The 15,606-nt window shown below is 44.6% G+C and overlaps 1 protein-coding gene across 1 annotated transcript in view; it reads right to left on the bottom strand.

Annotated features, from left to right (window-relative positions):
- LOC124050930 (interphotoreceptor matrix proteoglycan 2-like) overlaps positions 1-14,191 on the bottom strand; it is a 31,076-nt gene extending 16,885 nt beyond the window's left edge. The window contains exons 1-10 of the mRNA XM_046373917.1: positions 13,731-14,191; positions 11,905-12,126; positions 10,674-10,840; positions 9,632-9,669; positions 7,818-7,864; positions 7,236-7,396; positions 6,157-6,306; positions 4,824-4,882; positions 1,166-1,359; positions 922-977 (exon numbers count right to left, since the gene is read on the bottom strand). Of these exons, the coding sequence (XP_046229873.1) occupies positions 922-977; positions 1,166-1,359; positions 4,824-4,882; positions 6,157-6,306; positions 7,236-7,396; positions 7,818-7,864; positions 9,632-9,669; positions 10,674-10,840; positions 11,905-12,126; positions 13,731-13,794 (1,158 nt within the window). The 5' untranslated portion in view covers positions 13,795-14,191. The remainder of the gene's footprint in view (positions 1-921; positions 978-1,165; positions 1,360-4,823; positions 4,883-6,156; positions 6,307-7,235; positions 7,397-7,817; positions 7,865-9,631; positions 9,670-10,673; positions 10,841-11,904; positions 12,127-13,730) is intronic.
- Between the last annotated feature and the right edge of the window lie 1,415 nt (positions 14,192-15,606).

Genomic DNA, 15,606 nt, shown 5'->3' with positions numbered 1-15,606 from the left:
AAATTCAGCAGAAGCTTGTGTTGCTGTGTTTTATCAATAACACTATTTTACAGGTCCCTTACTTTCCTTATAATCTCTTCAAAGAAATCAATTCTTTTTATTACCAAGGTTTCTAAATCGAATTATGCAATTTGGTGCTAATTACAGGAAATTAGAGTGTAAAACTGTTACACTTCCAATTAATTAGATCCAATTAACTGTTCACATAACCAGCAGTGTTTTAGCCAGTGCACAACAAGTCAGGTGAATATTCTGTGTTCCATAATAAATTAACACTTTAAGTTTGAAGTGATGCGGTGGTTTTGGCAGTCATTCATATTTTAGTTTTATCAGTCTTATTTTTATGACGATCTCTCTGTGTGTTACTTCTAGAATAATGCTGTACATACACTGTAAAATGCTCCTTTCCTTGGTGCCAGTCCCACCGAGAATCAACACCAGATCTGCAGCTCCATGTTTCTTTCAGTATGTTTATTTGAGCTCATCATTTTGCTTCGTTTTGTGGGTTTTTTATCTGGATAGCAGATGTTACATACTAACCAGATTTTAAATACAAAGCTGTACTTTACAATTCTGAGGTAAACCAACTTGACTGCTTTTGCAGCACATTGACAGTATTGCTGAGTCCTGTAAACCTGTGATTCCCAGCCAGGAGTACTTGTACCCCAGCAGGTACTGCTGCTGTTTCTAGCCATAAAAACTTTATAGGCTAGAAGGGATATTTCCTTGGGTTTATTCTGGAGCCTCCCTGCCCCCTACTGGTCAAAAGTCGACAGTGTCAGTACATTCTGTTCGTAATTCACATTATACATGAGATACTGTGGGCTACCTTTTACTAACTATTGTATCTTTACACTAACATCCACTGCAAAATAATCAAACTACTGATTCTTTCCCTGTAGCAACAGCAAAATCTCTTACCTCATCTACAATTTCTGCTGCAGAGGTTGATGTCAGGGCTGGTAGAAGGATTACTTCTGTCAAAAAGAAAGAAGCACAATGCATTTTTATACTTCAGATGAGGTGACCAAATAGCATAAGTCATTAAATTTCCCACCTGCTGCTGTACAGGTCTAACATGAGGCACACCCATTTCATTTATGAATTCAATTCTAAAATTAAAAAAGACAAAAAGTGACTTCAACATTTTTGTGACCATTTGTACCTGGTTTAAAGTTAAGTGAGTCCAGATCGATTGGCAGTGACGCTTCCTCACGCAAAGCCTTGGTCACCAGTTCCCTGAGCCCTGACTCGACCGAAGACTCTGGGCTGCCGGTCGGCGTCTCTGAATTCTCAGAGTTGATTTTAGGTGAATTAATCTCAAAGACCAGAGAGTAGTGCACTGAGATCCCGCCAGGCCTGAAGAGGAGAAGTTATCTCTCTGATTCAGAGTTCAACGCTGTACAAAACTTACACAGTTCTTCACAATAAATGCATTGATTATCTAATCTATCAGACCTCTGCAGATACAGGCCTACTGCTGTGGTGATTATGCAAGTACAAGTCTCACCAATTAGCCCTTTAATTCTGTGAAATTTACTAATGTGAGACTGTCTGAATTAAGTCTGGATTAAAAGGATTGTGATGCTCAACATGAGCTGCAGAGAGAAGACCTCAGTTTAACACACAGCAGGTGACAAGCAAAGGTAAAGGAGAGTGTGAATGTGAGAATGTGTTGCCATATTTCACAAACAGAGAAAAAGAGAGACTGCATCAAAGCTTCATCAATATTCTTCACAGATGTTGTCATCGGGAGAGAATTAACTGATTTGTTGAGATGTGATTAGAATGACGGTGATGTGAATTTCTTTGCTTTTGTGAGAACTGATGTCTGCCCAATAAAAACCCTTCATCATTGGGTTGCAGCCGCTCTGCGTCTAAGACATCCACTGCATCTCTTCATGGCAGACTCAGACAGCACTTTGTCTGGACCCGACTGTGCCACATAATGCACACCTGGTCTCTCTCAGTAGGCGGCAGGTGTCCTGAAAGTTACTGACTTCTCATCCATTTTAGGGTTTTCTTCATGGGACACTCCCTGATGTTCTGGAAGTCTGCTGCTGTATTCTGTGGCTTTATGTAAGTCCCTTTTCATGTGTCTACACCCACTCCCTGCTGTTGAATTTGCTCCACCTGTCGCCAATCATGTCGTCACCTGGCAGGTTTTCTTTGTTCTTACTGTTGCCCCGATGAAGGCAGTCGCTGGGTGCAGCTCACATATTAAAGGCTCTTTAACTTTTCAGGCAGAGAAACTGTGCCTTGAACTTTACTTCTGGGGAAACCAGCGATCATGAATACGTGTTCTTTCCCTTGTCTTTTTATGTGGACACGTTGGTTTCAAAGACCGCTTTTCTTTTATCTGATGTACAAAGTAGATTGCAGCACTCCTCTGATATTTTCTCCTTCCTCTTTGTCCTCAATTGTTTGCTGCTGCTGAAAATGAGGTTGAACCAACCCAGTGAATTTCTGGGTTTAAAACCAAAGCAATGGGCTAAAAGACGCTAAAGGCAGAGAGCAGCTGCAGAGTGACATGACTGACGTTTGTCACTACGAGCTTCCTCTTTACGTCACATGCAACCGTTTGATCCAGAGTCAAATTAAAAAGACTGATTACTGAAGCTGACAAAGAGAAACGACTGAAACCAAACACATCTGAATTAATCAGAAATGCGGTAAAATCGAAAACAGAATAAGTGCATGTACATGTTTTGACTGAAAGTGAGTGTACGTTAAACATAATCTTGATTCATGTTGTGATTCTGTAGAACTGAGGTTTGGACCTCAGTTCTACTGAATCACAACATTCTGCAGTAGTTTTCTTTCCTTCGTGAGTGAGTGCTGGCAGACAAAAGCAGGAGGAGCTGCAAATCCTTCATTAGATTAGAGGACGAGCTCCCGCTGAGGACTCGCCTCTGTGTTATTGGCCGTGACAGCGGCAGACACCACAGGGGAAGGCAAATTAACGAGGGGAGCAGCTTGACAATTACTGTATCCACAAGTCTTCCTGTTTCACCTGCCTTCTCTGATAATGAGAGACAGGGACGAGTACTCGAACCTAGTGTGTGTGTGAGAGCGTGTGTGAGTGTGTGTGTGTGTGAGAGTGTGTGTGTGAGAGAGAGTGTGAGTGTGTGTGAGTGTGTGTGTGTGAGAGAGGGTGAGTGCGAGTGTGTGTGAGTGTGTGTGTGTGTGAGTGTGTGTGTGTGTGGGAGGGGGAGATGCTGGGGGGGCACCGCAGGCTTCTTGTTAACCTTTAAAAAGAAAGAGATTCACAGGGCAAATATCTTCTTGTCTCAGCAGTTATTTGGTCCTTTCAGGTCACTATGAAATTTCTACTTTGTGCTGAACTGTCCCATCAGTTTGGGGTAAAATAAAGACCTTTTCTGCATCTGATTTGGATCCAAATAAATGCTGTGCAGCACATTGGCAGGAACCTGCACAAACACACAGGAAGGGGTGGATGATAGAGGAAAGGTTTCATCTCAGTGTCAGTTTACCCGTCAGAGTCCTGGGTCTCGCTTGCATTGGGGAGAAGAAAACAAGATGACAGTTCAGTGAACGTTTAAGTCTCAAGTAATTCTCTATCATGTGAAAGAAAAAGCAGCAATCAAAGTTAATCTGCCTGTCAGATCTCATCTAATGTTTGACTGAGGTCTAAACCTAAAGATAAAAAAGACAACAATTCAATCCAAAACAAAGTCAGACAGACTGAGAGGACTGGTTATACTGGACTTTTCATGTATCCATCAGTCTACATGCTCCACGTTCATTTGTCACGTGGAAGGCATATTCATGAGGAACATGTTGACGTGACTGACACCAGTGAACACACCATCTCTGTGATGTTTCCTCTGCAGATCATCAAACCACATGACTTTTCTGCTCTGCTGCTGCGGCTTCTGCCAGTTTTCTCCAAGATGTAACTTGAACCTTTGTTGAATCCAATATGGTGACTCATCATAAGGACGAGTTGTGGACCCCTTTGTCCCTCAGACCATACGGCTCTTCAGCTCGTCCCTGGGTGGACAGAATTAGATGCCGGACGGTTTCACTTTGCTCATTTGCTTTGTCACTTCCCTCTGGATCAATAAAGCATCTATCTATCGATCTATCAATCATCAGGAGTTGTGATATGATGTCTGTTCCACGCATGACAGTTTGACGCTCGATCGGACTGAGGTCTGCGGAGTCTGAGGGTCGGGTCGGCGCCTCGAGCTCTGGTCATGTGCCAGCAGGGGGGCTGAAGCTTTGGTGCATTTGGTTGAGTCAAAGTAACATGGACAAAGAACCCAGACCATCTCAACAGAACGTTGCATTATAGGAACCATGGACCCGTGGAGTTTGCTTTTGGCTCACCAAGACAGGATATAAACAGGAAATGCAACAAAACGTGTTTTAGTTTTAAGAGAAGGGGTTTCTGTTAGGTAACCACTACAGGCAGGTAACAGACAGGAAATGTGGCTCGACATTTCATTTCTAAACATTTTCATCATCAGAGATGTTTGTGCCGTTATGAAAATGAACCACACTTCCCACCCACTGTGCTTCCAAGCAGAGCTGCTCTTCTGTTCTGTCTGCTCAGTTCTGAAACGAAACATCTGTCTGCAGCAGCTTCTGACACCATCCCAATGACAACCGGCCTCTTATCTGTTCAAACGGCTGTCCACACTAAACCATGTGCGAGCTTAAAATTTAATGAAATTAGCATCTCATCGCCGCTGTAGCCAAAGTGAAGATTCGATTACTCTTAAAACCACGTGTCCTCACTCTCATCTCCCACTCAAACCCGACAATATTCAGATGTGTATTTCATGCTCAGGACTTACCTGATTCCCAGCACATGGATGGCTTTAAATCCTGGAAGTTTGTCAAAAACATGCTGCATCTGCAAAAGGAAAAGCGATTTTCAGTCAATCATCATCATCAGCCTCGCTTTGCAGAGGCTAATGTAACTGACTCTGAGCTTGTGAATAACCTGGCAGGACACCACTGTGTCAGTATAAAATCAGGACAGCATGAATGGGAAACCTTCATTGATATCTATCTTTGGGCAGGTTAAGCACCTGGACGCTCTTATGACATAATCGTCTTTAAAGGCCCATCAGGTAACATCCTGCTGAGAATCGCGTGAAACTCTAAATGATCCTGAAGCCTTTTTAAGACTCTTTTAATGAGGAAACAACGCTGAAGGACTTGATTTCTCAACATGACTCCATGACTGAGCTCCACAAAGGGAAAACATTGGCAGAAACAGAGGATTGTGGGTAATCTTGTCTCTTTCTCTGGCCCTGACCTTCAGCCCTGTGCTGTAAGCTTCTTTACCATCAGGACACACAGAAGACACTTGGAGATTCAGCGTCTTGGCATGATTAGTGCCTTGTCTTCCTCTGTGCTTTGCACTGTGGGACAACAGTGGACACAACATCATCCATTACATCCACGTCTGTCATCACACAGTGCAGCAACAACCGCCTGCAGCTCAGCATCAGCAGACCAACCGGCTTGCGATGGACTACGAAGCTTCAGTTATGGTTGTTGCTGCAGAGAAGCTACAGACTGTAAAACATGGAGGCTTCACACACACGTTCAACCAGCAGCACAGCAGATCAACACAATCAGCACAGGCTGAAGGTGGACACCTGAGATTCCAGTCACCAGTTCAGTATGTGAGCACATGTGGAATCTGGTCCCAGTCTGCCCTTCAGTTCCTGAGTTCTGATGCTTGATTCATTTTGTCATAATTTCAGCACAGAGATGTAAGAAGGGCTTAATGACAGATTGTGGTAGTTGCCATCTGAATGATTTGCTTGGGCAGGTAAATAGCAGTAAAGTCAATGAGCAAGTATTTCTTCCAGCCAACACATGCATTTTATCTTTTTATTCCTTTAATGTCTGACATTAGTGCCTCCCTGTTGTAGTGCCAAAAGTGTCCAACAGCCCCAGTTTGTGCCAGCTTTTCCTCATTTTTAAAAATATAAATAAATATAATAATATTATAATATAAATAAAATATTTCTACACAATAACATGACAAAGATGAGATAACCTCACACTGTGGCATTGAAATAGGAGCTTGTTTATAAAACCTTGATGAATATGGCAGAACTCTAAACGTCCACACTGCAGACTGAATGTAAAAATAGGAAGCAGAGGTCCCACCTGGTCCTGCAGGTGCTGAGCCAGGTCGATGTACTGAGGGGAGTCCGGATCGTCCAGCAGCTCCCTGTAACCCGGATCCACCAGGTCGATACTGAACTCCACGATCTGCTCCACTGGACTCTCAGGGACCACATTAGGAAGCTCGGACTCCTTCAGGACAACAACCATCAGCGGAACAAGGTAAGAGGTTTTCAAATTATTTCTCATTTTTTTATCATTTAAATTTTTAAAGAGTCTTTTCTCACATATCACTCAACACAAAACCACCGCTGATAAAACCACATGCAGCGGAGACACGAAGGCCAGCTGCAACCATCTGCTGCTGGAACAAACAAACACACCGGGAGCCTGGACTGAACTTTAGAGCAGGAACAGCACCAGCTGGGAGACCTGCAGCAGGTGAACTGTCCTCACTGTTAGACAGCTACAGGACAAACTGCAGGGAGCACATCCTGTGTGTGGAAGGTCACATGATCAGTCCCAGTCCAGTTACATTACACCAACGCTTCTGCTCACTTTGTCCCCAGCTTTTGGAAAAGTCACGCGGTCGGTTTTCATGTTTTCCTCATCAGCTTTTTTATCCCAGTTTGGCTCTGAAAGGGGTCAGGTTCCATGTGGACTAAATGCTGAGGTTCCAGCCTAAAGACAGCAGGTTTCTAACCAGAAAATCACTTCTTAGGGATGACAGCAAGCTGAGACGATCTCAGCTCCACACATACTATCAGAGTGCCTTTGAGCAGGGCACATAATCCACCTTAGTGCTCAGTGCTGGAGAACAGTGCAGGTCAGCAGTCATAATACAAACGATGTGGTTAGTGGGTTAAAATATCATCAACTTCTGAGTATTTTAGGTTTTAAAGAAAAAAACAGATGGACCTTGACTCAAACATAAAGATACATAACTCAGCTTGTACTTGTGTGTAATTTCCAGAGATCAAGTGCTTGACATTTCCAGCCGTTCCTGGATTTACTGTGTTCTGTTGAAAACCTCTTCACTGAGCTCCCGCCTCCTCTGACTTGTTGCTGTAGATGAGCATCGACTAAATAGCTGAAATGTGAATGTAAGTGCTTGTCAGTACCTCCTCGACCTCCTCGGCTGGCTGGGTGTGATCGAGGCCGGGGCTTGGAGAGGTGCTCACAGGGCTAAGGAGGACTGTGGTGTTGCTCGGGGCCGTCGGCGGGGCCGTCGGCGGGGCCGTCGGAGGAGCCGTCGGAGGACCAACAGTCTCAACCTTTGCACCTGAAACAACATCAGAGTCTGTCAAGCTGCAGAAATATTCTTACATCTGTCAGGATGTACAAAGAGCACAGAATGCTTTAAAAGTTCATGAGAATCGCTGTGTCGTCGGTGCTTGTAGACAGCCTGCTGAGTCACAGTTCAGCATTACAAACATAATACCACCACAAGACTTTACTTACATGCAGAAATAACCTCCTAACAGTCTATAGCCTGTTTATATTGCAGACATGCAGTGCGGGGCATGTAGTAAAATCAATACATATTTCACAATTCATGGTCCAACAACAGAAAGATCAATACGACACATGATAAATCCAACGGCAGCGGATAGTCAGCATTCAGTGGTAACACATTCTAATGACATGATAAAAGCATTCATTTAAAAGTCAGTGTAGGTATCAGATCATCAGAAATGTTCTACCTGCTAACTCTGGGATCTTCTGATTCGGTGCAGGAGTCACCACTCGTCTGCAGGAGGAGGAAACAAAAAGTTTTAGATCAGAACTACACCGCGAAGGAAGCACTGTGATGCAGCGTACTGCTGCAAGAACCCGAAGACCATCGGCAGGCCAACGTGGTCTGAGCCGAACGTGAGGGAATCATCTCGACCCATCACAGCATCGTTTGCTGGGTTCAATTCTTCACATAACAACTGAAGCGTAAGCTGAATCAGTGAGTTACAGCTCAACAATACAGAAATGCAGAATCTGATTTCTGAGTGTGCAGAGCAATTTGTTTCCTGTTTTATTTTGAAGGTTCACTCTCCTCATGTCTTTGCGTTTGATTGCCATGCAGTGATTGGTTTCATCTGCCCCTCATTATCGTCGCCTCATCCTGCTGTTTATTCCTCATGTGGATGCTGATCCTCGCCTGTTTGGGTTTGTGGGCCTGTTTCTGACCTGTGTTGTGTGGATGTGACCTTTGTCTGCCTCACTAGTCCACAGACATTTTGTGCTTTTGGTGTTAAATGCATTGAAGAGCCTCAGTTTCGGCTCTGGCGTCTGCATTCGGGTCCTTCCTTCTGCTTCCCTTTCACCCTGTGTGCACAAGCGTGACACGGATGTTGAACTCAGTAAATGTCCATTAGTTAATGAGGTCAAACAGTGAGAATGAAGATCATTCACCTGTGAGCTTTACAGAGCAGTGAACTGGTCCTGCTCAGTCGCTGGGAACTGTTCTGTACGTCTCCTGGTTATTAAAAGGCCCGTAAATCTTTTTAACCGAAGTGATTACGGAGTAAAGAGCCTGGCCGTGTGATAAAGTTATGAGTCAGGTCGTTTCTCCGATCCAGCGTGTGTTCCCATCACTCCTCCGATTCAAATGATCATCTCACATCTCCAGAGTCACGTTTCCGTTTGTGAAATCACTCTGGACAGACATTAAGTCTGAGAATGACGGTGAGACTGGGGGAGAAAGTGGATGAAGAAATATAAACAGGATTTAGAGGGACGTGAGGAGGAAACGACCATCCTTAGTCTCATTACTTAGAAAAGTCTGGCTGAAGTCATTACTAGAATTTATTGAAGTGACATCTGTCCTGACACTTAATTATCAGGAGGAATGCACACTCATCTTTCTAAAATACAGATGTATCAACAAGCTGTGCATTTCTGCAAATTATGTCATCTTGTGAATGTTTAATACATTTCTGAAATAACTTTGTGGAGAAACAAATGTCCAACATTCACCTGATTCATGTTGGTGGACATTGGACATAAGCACTGACTGATGCTCATAAATCCTGCCCCCTGTCCATCTCCGTTCATTCTGTCCCCTGTCTGTCTGTGAAGGTTCTCGGGTATCCAGGACATGGTCATCCACGTAGAGTCGAGGACGTTTCATTGCTACGTGTTCAAGCCCAGCGGCCCGTACTCAGCTCTACGTGGACATCCCGTCGTCCTCTTCACGATGTCCACTAACCACTAGCTCCTGGTGACAAATAAATGTTACCGAGGCTCATATAGAGCTCTAAAGGACCAAATAAAGGTCCCCGTGGCCCCAGAAAAGGAAAGTTTAAGAAGCTGAGTGAGCGACAGAAGTGCGTGTTTGCGAAGGAAGGAAACAAAACTGGTTTTGCTGCTTGTTCCATCACAAGCACAGAGTTAAGGTGGATCTGACTGGACTGAGACAGATCAGACAGCGTTTTTGAGCTTTATTCACGCGAGTCGTGTCGGATATCCTGTTTTACTCTGCGTCCACGCGTTTGGAGGTCGAGCTGCATGTGTCAGCACCTACCGTGTCGGAGCGCCTCCGTCGGTCCTCCGGTTCATCCTCTGTCAACAATCAAGAGACACAAAGTTACTGTGAGACTCGCACAAAGCGCACACGTTTGAACACTCTGCTCTGACCAACCACGCGATCGTCTGCTCTGTGATGATGATGTCAGCGTTTGTAGATTCATGACTGATTGAACATCTAATTAACTGATTCATTCACTTGTATTTATTTTTGTCTTTACACGCAGGACTCCCGTTTGTAATTGTGTCTAAACTGTGTGTGGTGGTTTAAAAACACATTTTGTTGCAGCCGCCTCTGAAGCCTTCAGGCCATGAAACCCATTAAGTCTCCACTGAGTCATTTCAAAAATGAGTATGACTGTTAAGGAGAAAACTTTCCTCTCTGAGTTTTTAAAGGGTTAGTTCACCCAAATTGCACAAACCTGCTCTGAGCTCTTGGTTTCATTTCTCACAGCAGAGTTTTATTCTGATGTGTGGTCTGAACAGCAGCAGACCTGAGTGTCAAAATGCTTTCTGTCTTCTTGCTGTTGTAAGAGACCATGTGGCTGCTCTACAGGACTGACTGTGACTCACCTGTGACGTCCTAACGAGATGCACATTATAGTTTTGACTACACTTCACATTTATTCTCATTTATTCTCATTTGGTCTGGAAGCTAATTCCTTTTCCTGATGGAAGCTCAACTCGACCAACGTGACAACTGCTGCCTTCAAAATGTGTCAGGAATAACTCAGTACGCTAATCGTCCATCTCGATCAAGACTCTGAACCTGTGCCGGTTCAAACTACTCTCACACACAACAGCTGGACTGCAAAGATTGTGAACATGACCAACTGTTTCAGCTACGTCAGTTTGCTGTGCCTGCTAACCTGTAAACATGAGTGTCAAACACCGACTCATGCTTCAGTTGTCAGGAGTGTGAGACAGATGGCACACTGGTTACATATGAACATATGTGCAGCTCGTCGCCGGTACGGCGTCTAAACGTTCTGCACGGACTGGAAGGCGGGATGCTCTCTAAGCCGCCGTGGTTCTCTCACCCTGTGAATCATGCTCATGTGCTCCTCGGAGCCGCTGAAGTTTTTGGCGAGGTCAGAGATGCATAGCGACTCATGTTGACACGTGTGAACCCATTTCTGGTACTCTGCCGTGCCAGGGATCCTGTCGAAGAAGATCCTGAACGCCTCCCACACGGCCTCCTGACAAACTGACCAAACAAACACACACACACACATCACAACGTGAACACACTGCTGCCAGGAGCTCCTCTACACACCAACAATCTGTTCTACACTGTAAACTACGTAAACTGCCACAGATTCCCAGTCTCTGATCGGGGAGCAGCGTCGCTCTGCTGCAGACCCAACTGACAAAAGTGTTTCTTCACTGCACATTTCTGCCTCTTTGAAGGTTTTTCTCTTATTTGAGTGGGAAAATACTGAAAGCACCTCACAGCGAATCAGGTGCCTCGCTGTATTAGGAGGAGAAACATGCACAAGTCGTTTTTATCATCCAAAAGTAAAGAGTGAAGACTACAAACAGAATGATTAAAGACAGATGAAGATAGAAGACAACAGAACATGTTGTAGTTAATTCAGCTGATGAGTTTGGTTATCGCAGTTCTTCAATGTGTGCAATTCAAAGGCCCATAAGTTTCACATTAATTTCCAATCAGCAGTTCCTGCTAAATCAAGTTGCGAACCATAAAGATTTTGAAACATCTCACTGATTGTTCATTCTGATATTTGAGTCGGCTGTAAAGTGAGAAATGAAAAACTCTTTCCTTTTTCACTTTCCTTTTTCTCCAAAACAACCGTTTGATTGTTCTTCTCCTCACGGTTTGAATTTCTAACAACACAACACAACACAACTTCAGTGTAACACTTTCCACTCCTGCTGTCAGGATGACCTCGAGTGCTCCGCCACAAAAAGTTTACAGGAAGGTCCCGCTTCCAGCTGTACGAGCAGCAATAACTTCAAGTTGGATTAAACCCTACCAGACTGAAAGGAATCAAAGTCTTCCCCAGTGCAATGAAGGAAGTCAATCAGTCAGAACCTAATGAATTCAGCTTTATAAAACTGTCAGCCAGCAAGAGCAAGTTTGTGATGAGAAAACCACGTGAAAAGCTGGAAAGTCTGCAGCAGCAGTTGGTAGTGCTGAGGTGCCCTGAAGCAAGGCCACCCTCAGGGGCTCAGGGGCTGTAAAAGCCAGCGGCTACATGCACAGGTGCCTCTTAAACGCTCTGAATGGATGTTTAGTGAATGCTGTACCTCTGAGCTGGTAGTACGCCTGGTGGCTGGCCAGCACTTCACTGAGGGTCTCCTGGGGGCAGATTCTCACTCCAGAGTGCAGAAACACCGACCTCTTTGACCGACGTGAGCTCACTTCGAACCCCGAACCTTCGCTCTGTGTGGACATCTTCAGCAGGTCCACCAGGCGCCCCGAACCAACGGCGTCCGTTTGCAGCCCCGGACCCAGTCTGAGGCCGCTCTCTGAACAGGAAGCAGACAGGAAGTGGTTCAAACCCACTGCAGAATCCTTGGCCTTTGGTTAGAAGGCCTGTGTTTATTACTAAAGGACGAACAGCCAATGTGACAAGACTTGGCAGCATCTGAAGACAGTCAGAACAGAAACGATGGTGTCAACAGGATCGTCAGTCATCTCTGTGGAGGTGTTCAAACGTCCTAAACACTGACAGGACTGATCCTGGGCAAAAAGGCCTGGTGCTTTTATATGCAGAAGTGAAACCACAAGTCGATCAGCAGGAAGTTAATCAGAAACTGCTCTGGTGGTCATTTTTCAAGCAAAATGCCAAAGCAGGGCTTGTTTCTGGTTCTCCAGTGGGAGGATTTTCTGTTTGCATCAGTTTGACATCATTGCACACTGAACTCTGGGCTCTGAGCTAAAAACTTTTCTGACTTTACATCTTAAAGTTTCGGGCCTGTTTTTATTCTTCTCGTCTACGAGCAGCTCATGTGAGTTTTCTGTGCGTTTCTCTGCACTTGTTTACTGAGCCTTTTTCCACACTGTTTACTGCACAGCACAGAAACACCACAACCTGTGCAGTCACAGAATAAGTAAAATACAGACTGAAAACAGTACGCCTAACGATCTAATGTAACCTCAAGTTACATTCACGTACTGTACGCTGGTGTTTTCCATAGAAAGCTGTTAACGGAGCATCATGTCTCCTTCAGTGTGACTCTGTTTGTGTTATTTGTGGCTGGGAGCAGAGTGGAGATCAGTGTTACATCTGCCTGCTGGGGTCCAGGGTTCACTCTCCCTCCTTATGCCTACTCATACTAAAAATACAAGCGCTCGCTGTACTTCACGGGTACTTGGAATACAAGCCTCTAGCCGGCGTAGTACACGTTGTGCTTTTGATCACACGATCTAGCAGATATATTCGGAGCAGCATTAACCAAAGTGGGCGGTCGACTCATCGATGCTTTTACAAGATTTTTAAAAGATGTTCTGAAGTGAAGGCGAGCCTCAGGTGTTTGACACCGGACACGGCAGGCAGTGTGCGTACTTTTATTTGTAATATTAAGCCGAGATGATTCAGACTTTGTATTACAGGAAACTGATACCCTCCTTCTCTTCTATCATGTTTACAGCCTTTTAAAACAGTGTGGAGACGACGGTAATTCAAACTGTCAAGCTGTCACCAAGTTGGCAACACATAAATCCCCTAAACTGTGCTCTTATCCATTTTCCATTTTCGTTTGCATGGTGGACATGTTTGCACATATTCGTGGTCTGCTGGTCAGATCGTAAATTTAATTTGGACAATTTGGATTTACTTATTCCTGTTTTGTTCTGAATTTAAAGCGCCTTTTTGTCTACTGGTTTCAGTGACAGTGACAGCGTCCAACACCTTTCACAGCAAAGTACTTATGCAATCGTAATAGGCTTTGCTTTTCGTACGTGTATACATAGTCTTCAAATCCTCCTGTTTAACTGCTCTTACTCATCAAGAAATGCCAACTCTTTTTTGTGAAGAACTGAAGTGTAAACGCACGAGACTTCAAGCTGTGAAGAACCTGAAGTGTCGAGGCTCGACGGCTCACGGTTTTGCCGACAAAACGCGGCTTACCTTTAAGTCCAGCAGCTTGTGGAGTGAGGACAAACAGCAGCACGAGTCCCAATGCCCACAGCATTGTGGAAGAAGAGTTCCCAAAATATTACAGTCACAAGGAATCCGGCAAGGTGAGGGGAGGTGGGAGGGAGGGGGTCGGTGGCGTCCTCTCACTCAGGTGGAGCTCATGGGTGCAGTCAGATCGAGTGCAGGTTGAGTTCAACTTTGCATGGAGACGGTGGATGATTTGAGGCCCTGAGCTGCTGCTGCTGCTGCTGAAACCCTCGTAATGAAGCCCAGGATGTGCATCTGATGGAGGACGGCGTCCCTCCTCCCCAGGGAGAACTGTGGGACAGCAGGAGCTGTAAGTGTGGCAAGAGTGACGAGGTTAAAAAAGTAGGCACCCTTTCGGGAATAATCTGTTTATCTACTGCTCAGACATAATCCGTCTTTGCCCCGCGGGCCTCGCAGCGCTGGCGTCATCCTGTTAGTGGCTTTCTGGGGGCATCTGTCAACCATGGTGACCAGTTTGTTTAGCACACCCCCTCCCAGTCCACCCTGACACTTTACACTGTGAACCAACACTCCATTGACACCAATAAAACTCACATCATCTGGCAGCGCTGACAGCTGCTGTGAAGCGGACGGCTTGTCCTCATCCAGTGAACTAACATGTTCACCTCAGCACCCGTCCCACAGCCGTCACTGGTCTGGGTGGTCCTCACAAGCCGTGAAATCTTCTCCAATCTTTTCTTCTCGCTTTGTTTTAATCTTCAGTGTTTTAAATATGTAAAAATTATGTTTCTGATCCCGTTTCCTACAGTTACGTTTCTTGCAGTCTGACTCTGAGGAATAAAGGCAGACTCGAGTCCTCTGCTGACTTTAATGCTTTTGTTTCAAATCCCATAAGTCCAGAAGCTTCTGCCATTGCAGGCTTTAAGCCCCAAAGTCGCATTTCTTTCTCCCAGCCTTTTTATTTAAAACTGTATGATTTGTATTGTATGTTCACAAGACTCCACCCACAAAACAGAACTACTTTAAACTTTTTACATTCTCTTATTTGATTTTTTCTAAAATTCTTTCATTGTTTGGTCCATAAAATGTAAGATAAACTTAATGTAGAAATAAAAAACCAATAAACATATCTGAGAAGATGGAAGCAGCTCACATTTGGCAGATTTGGTATTAATTATCAAAACCTGTCGATCAACTAATCCATTTATTTATTGACGAATCATTTCATTTCAAACTGGTGCCAATTAAAGTCTTCTGAAAAACACTGTTTAACTCAACAATACTTCAACAGGATGAAGCAAAGCTGTTCAGGCAGGATGATGGTGGTGAAATGTGGAGGATGGCTGGTGCTTTCCGGGGGTTTGGGGGAACACGTGTGTTGTCTCTCTGAGGATTTGCAGTAGAAATAAGACTGGATTTACTGTCTTCACAGGAGGACGCCGCTGGGTGCTTCTTCCTGTTGTTCACACTTTATTTCCTGTGGTTTTATGCCGTCAGGATGGAGGGAGAGTGAAGTGAAGATGAACACCATCAAGTGACCTTTTTGATGCTGACAAGTGGGGGAAAGTTGAAGGTATTAACTTATAGTAGGTCAGTTGAAGCTCAGACATCACCAAGTTTGGCCATATCTGCAGAGCCGAGCAAAAGAAGATTAGAAATTGCTTTTAATCTCTAATCCGGTGGCTGGTTGACTGTCCAACTCTGTCCTGTTTGTTTCACTCCCATGTGCAGCAGTTCGAGTAGTAGTAGCTGTGGTAGTAGTAGGATTAATGGTAGCAGCAGTAGTAGAAGCTGTACTATTGACAATAGCAGAGGTAGCAGCAGATGTACCGGTTGTTGTAGTAATAGTACTTAAATTGCGTTGGCTGTATTTGTCGTG

This window comes from Scatophagus argus, chromosome 19 (genome assembly GCF_020382885.2).
Source record: "Scatophagus argus isolate fScaArg1 chromosome 19, fScaArg1.pri, whole genome shotgun sequence".
NCBI lineage: Eukaryota > Metazoa > Chordata > Actinopteri > Scatophagidae > Scatophagus > Scatophagus argus.
Note: the sequence above shows the minus strand (reverse complement) of the source record. Positions and strands in the feature narration are given on the sequence as shown.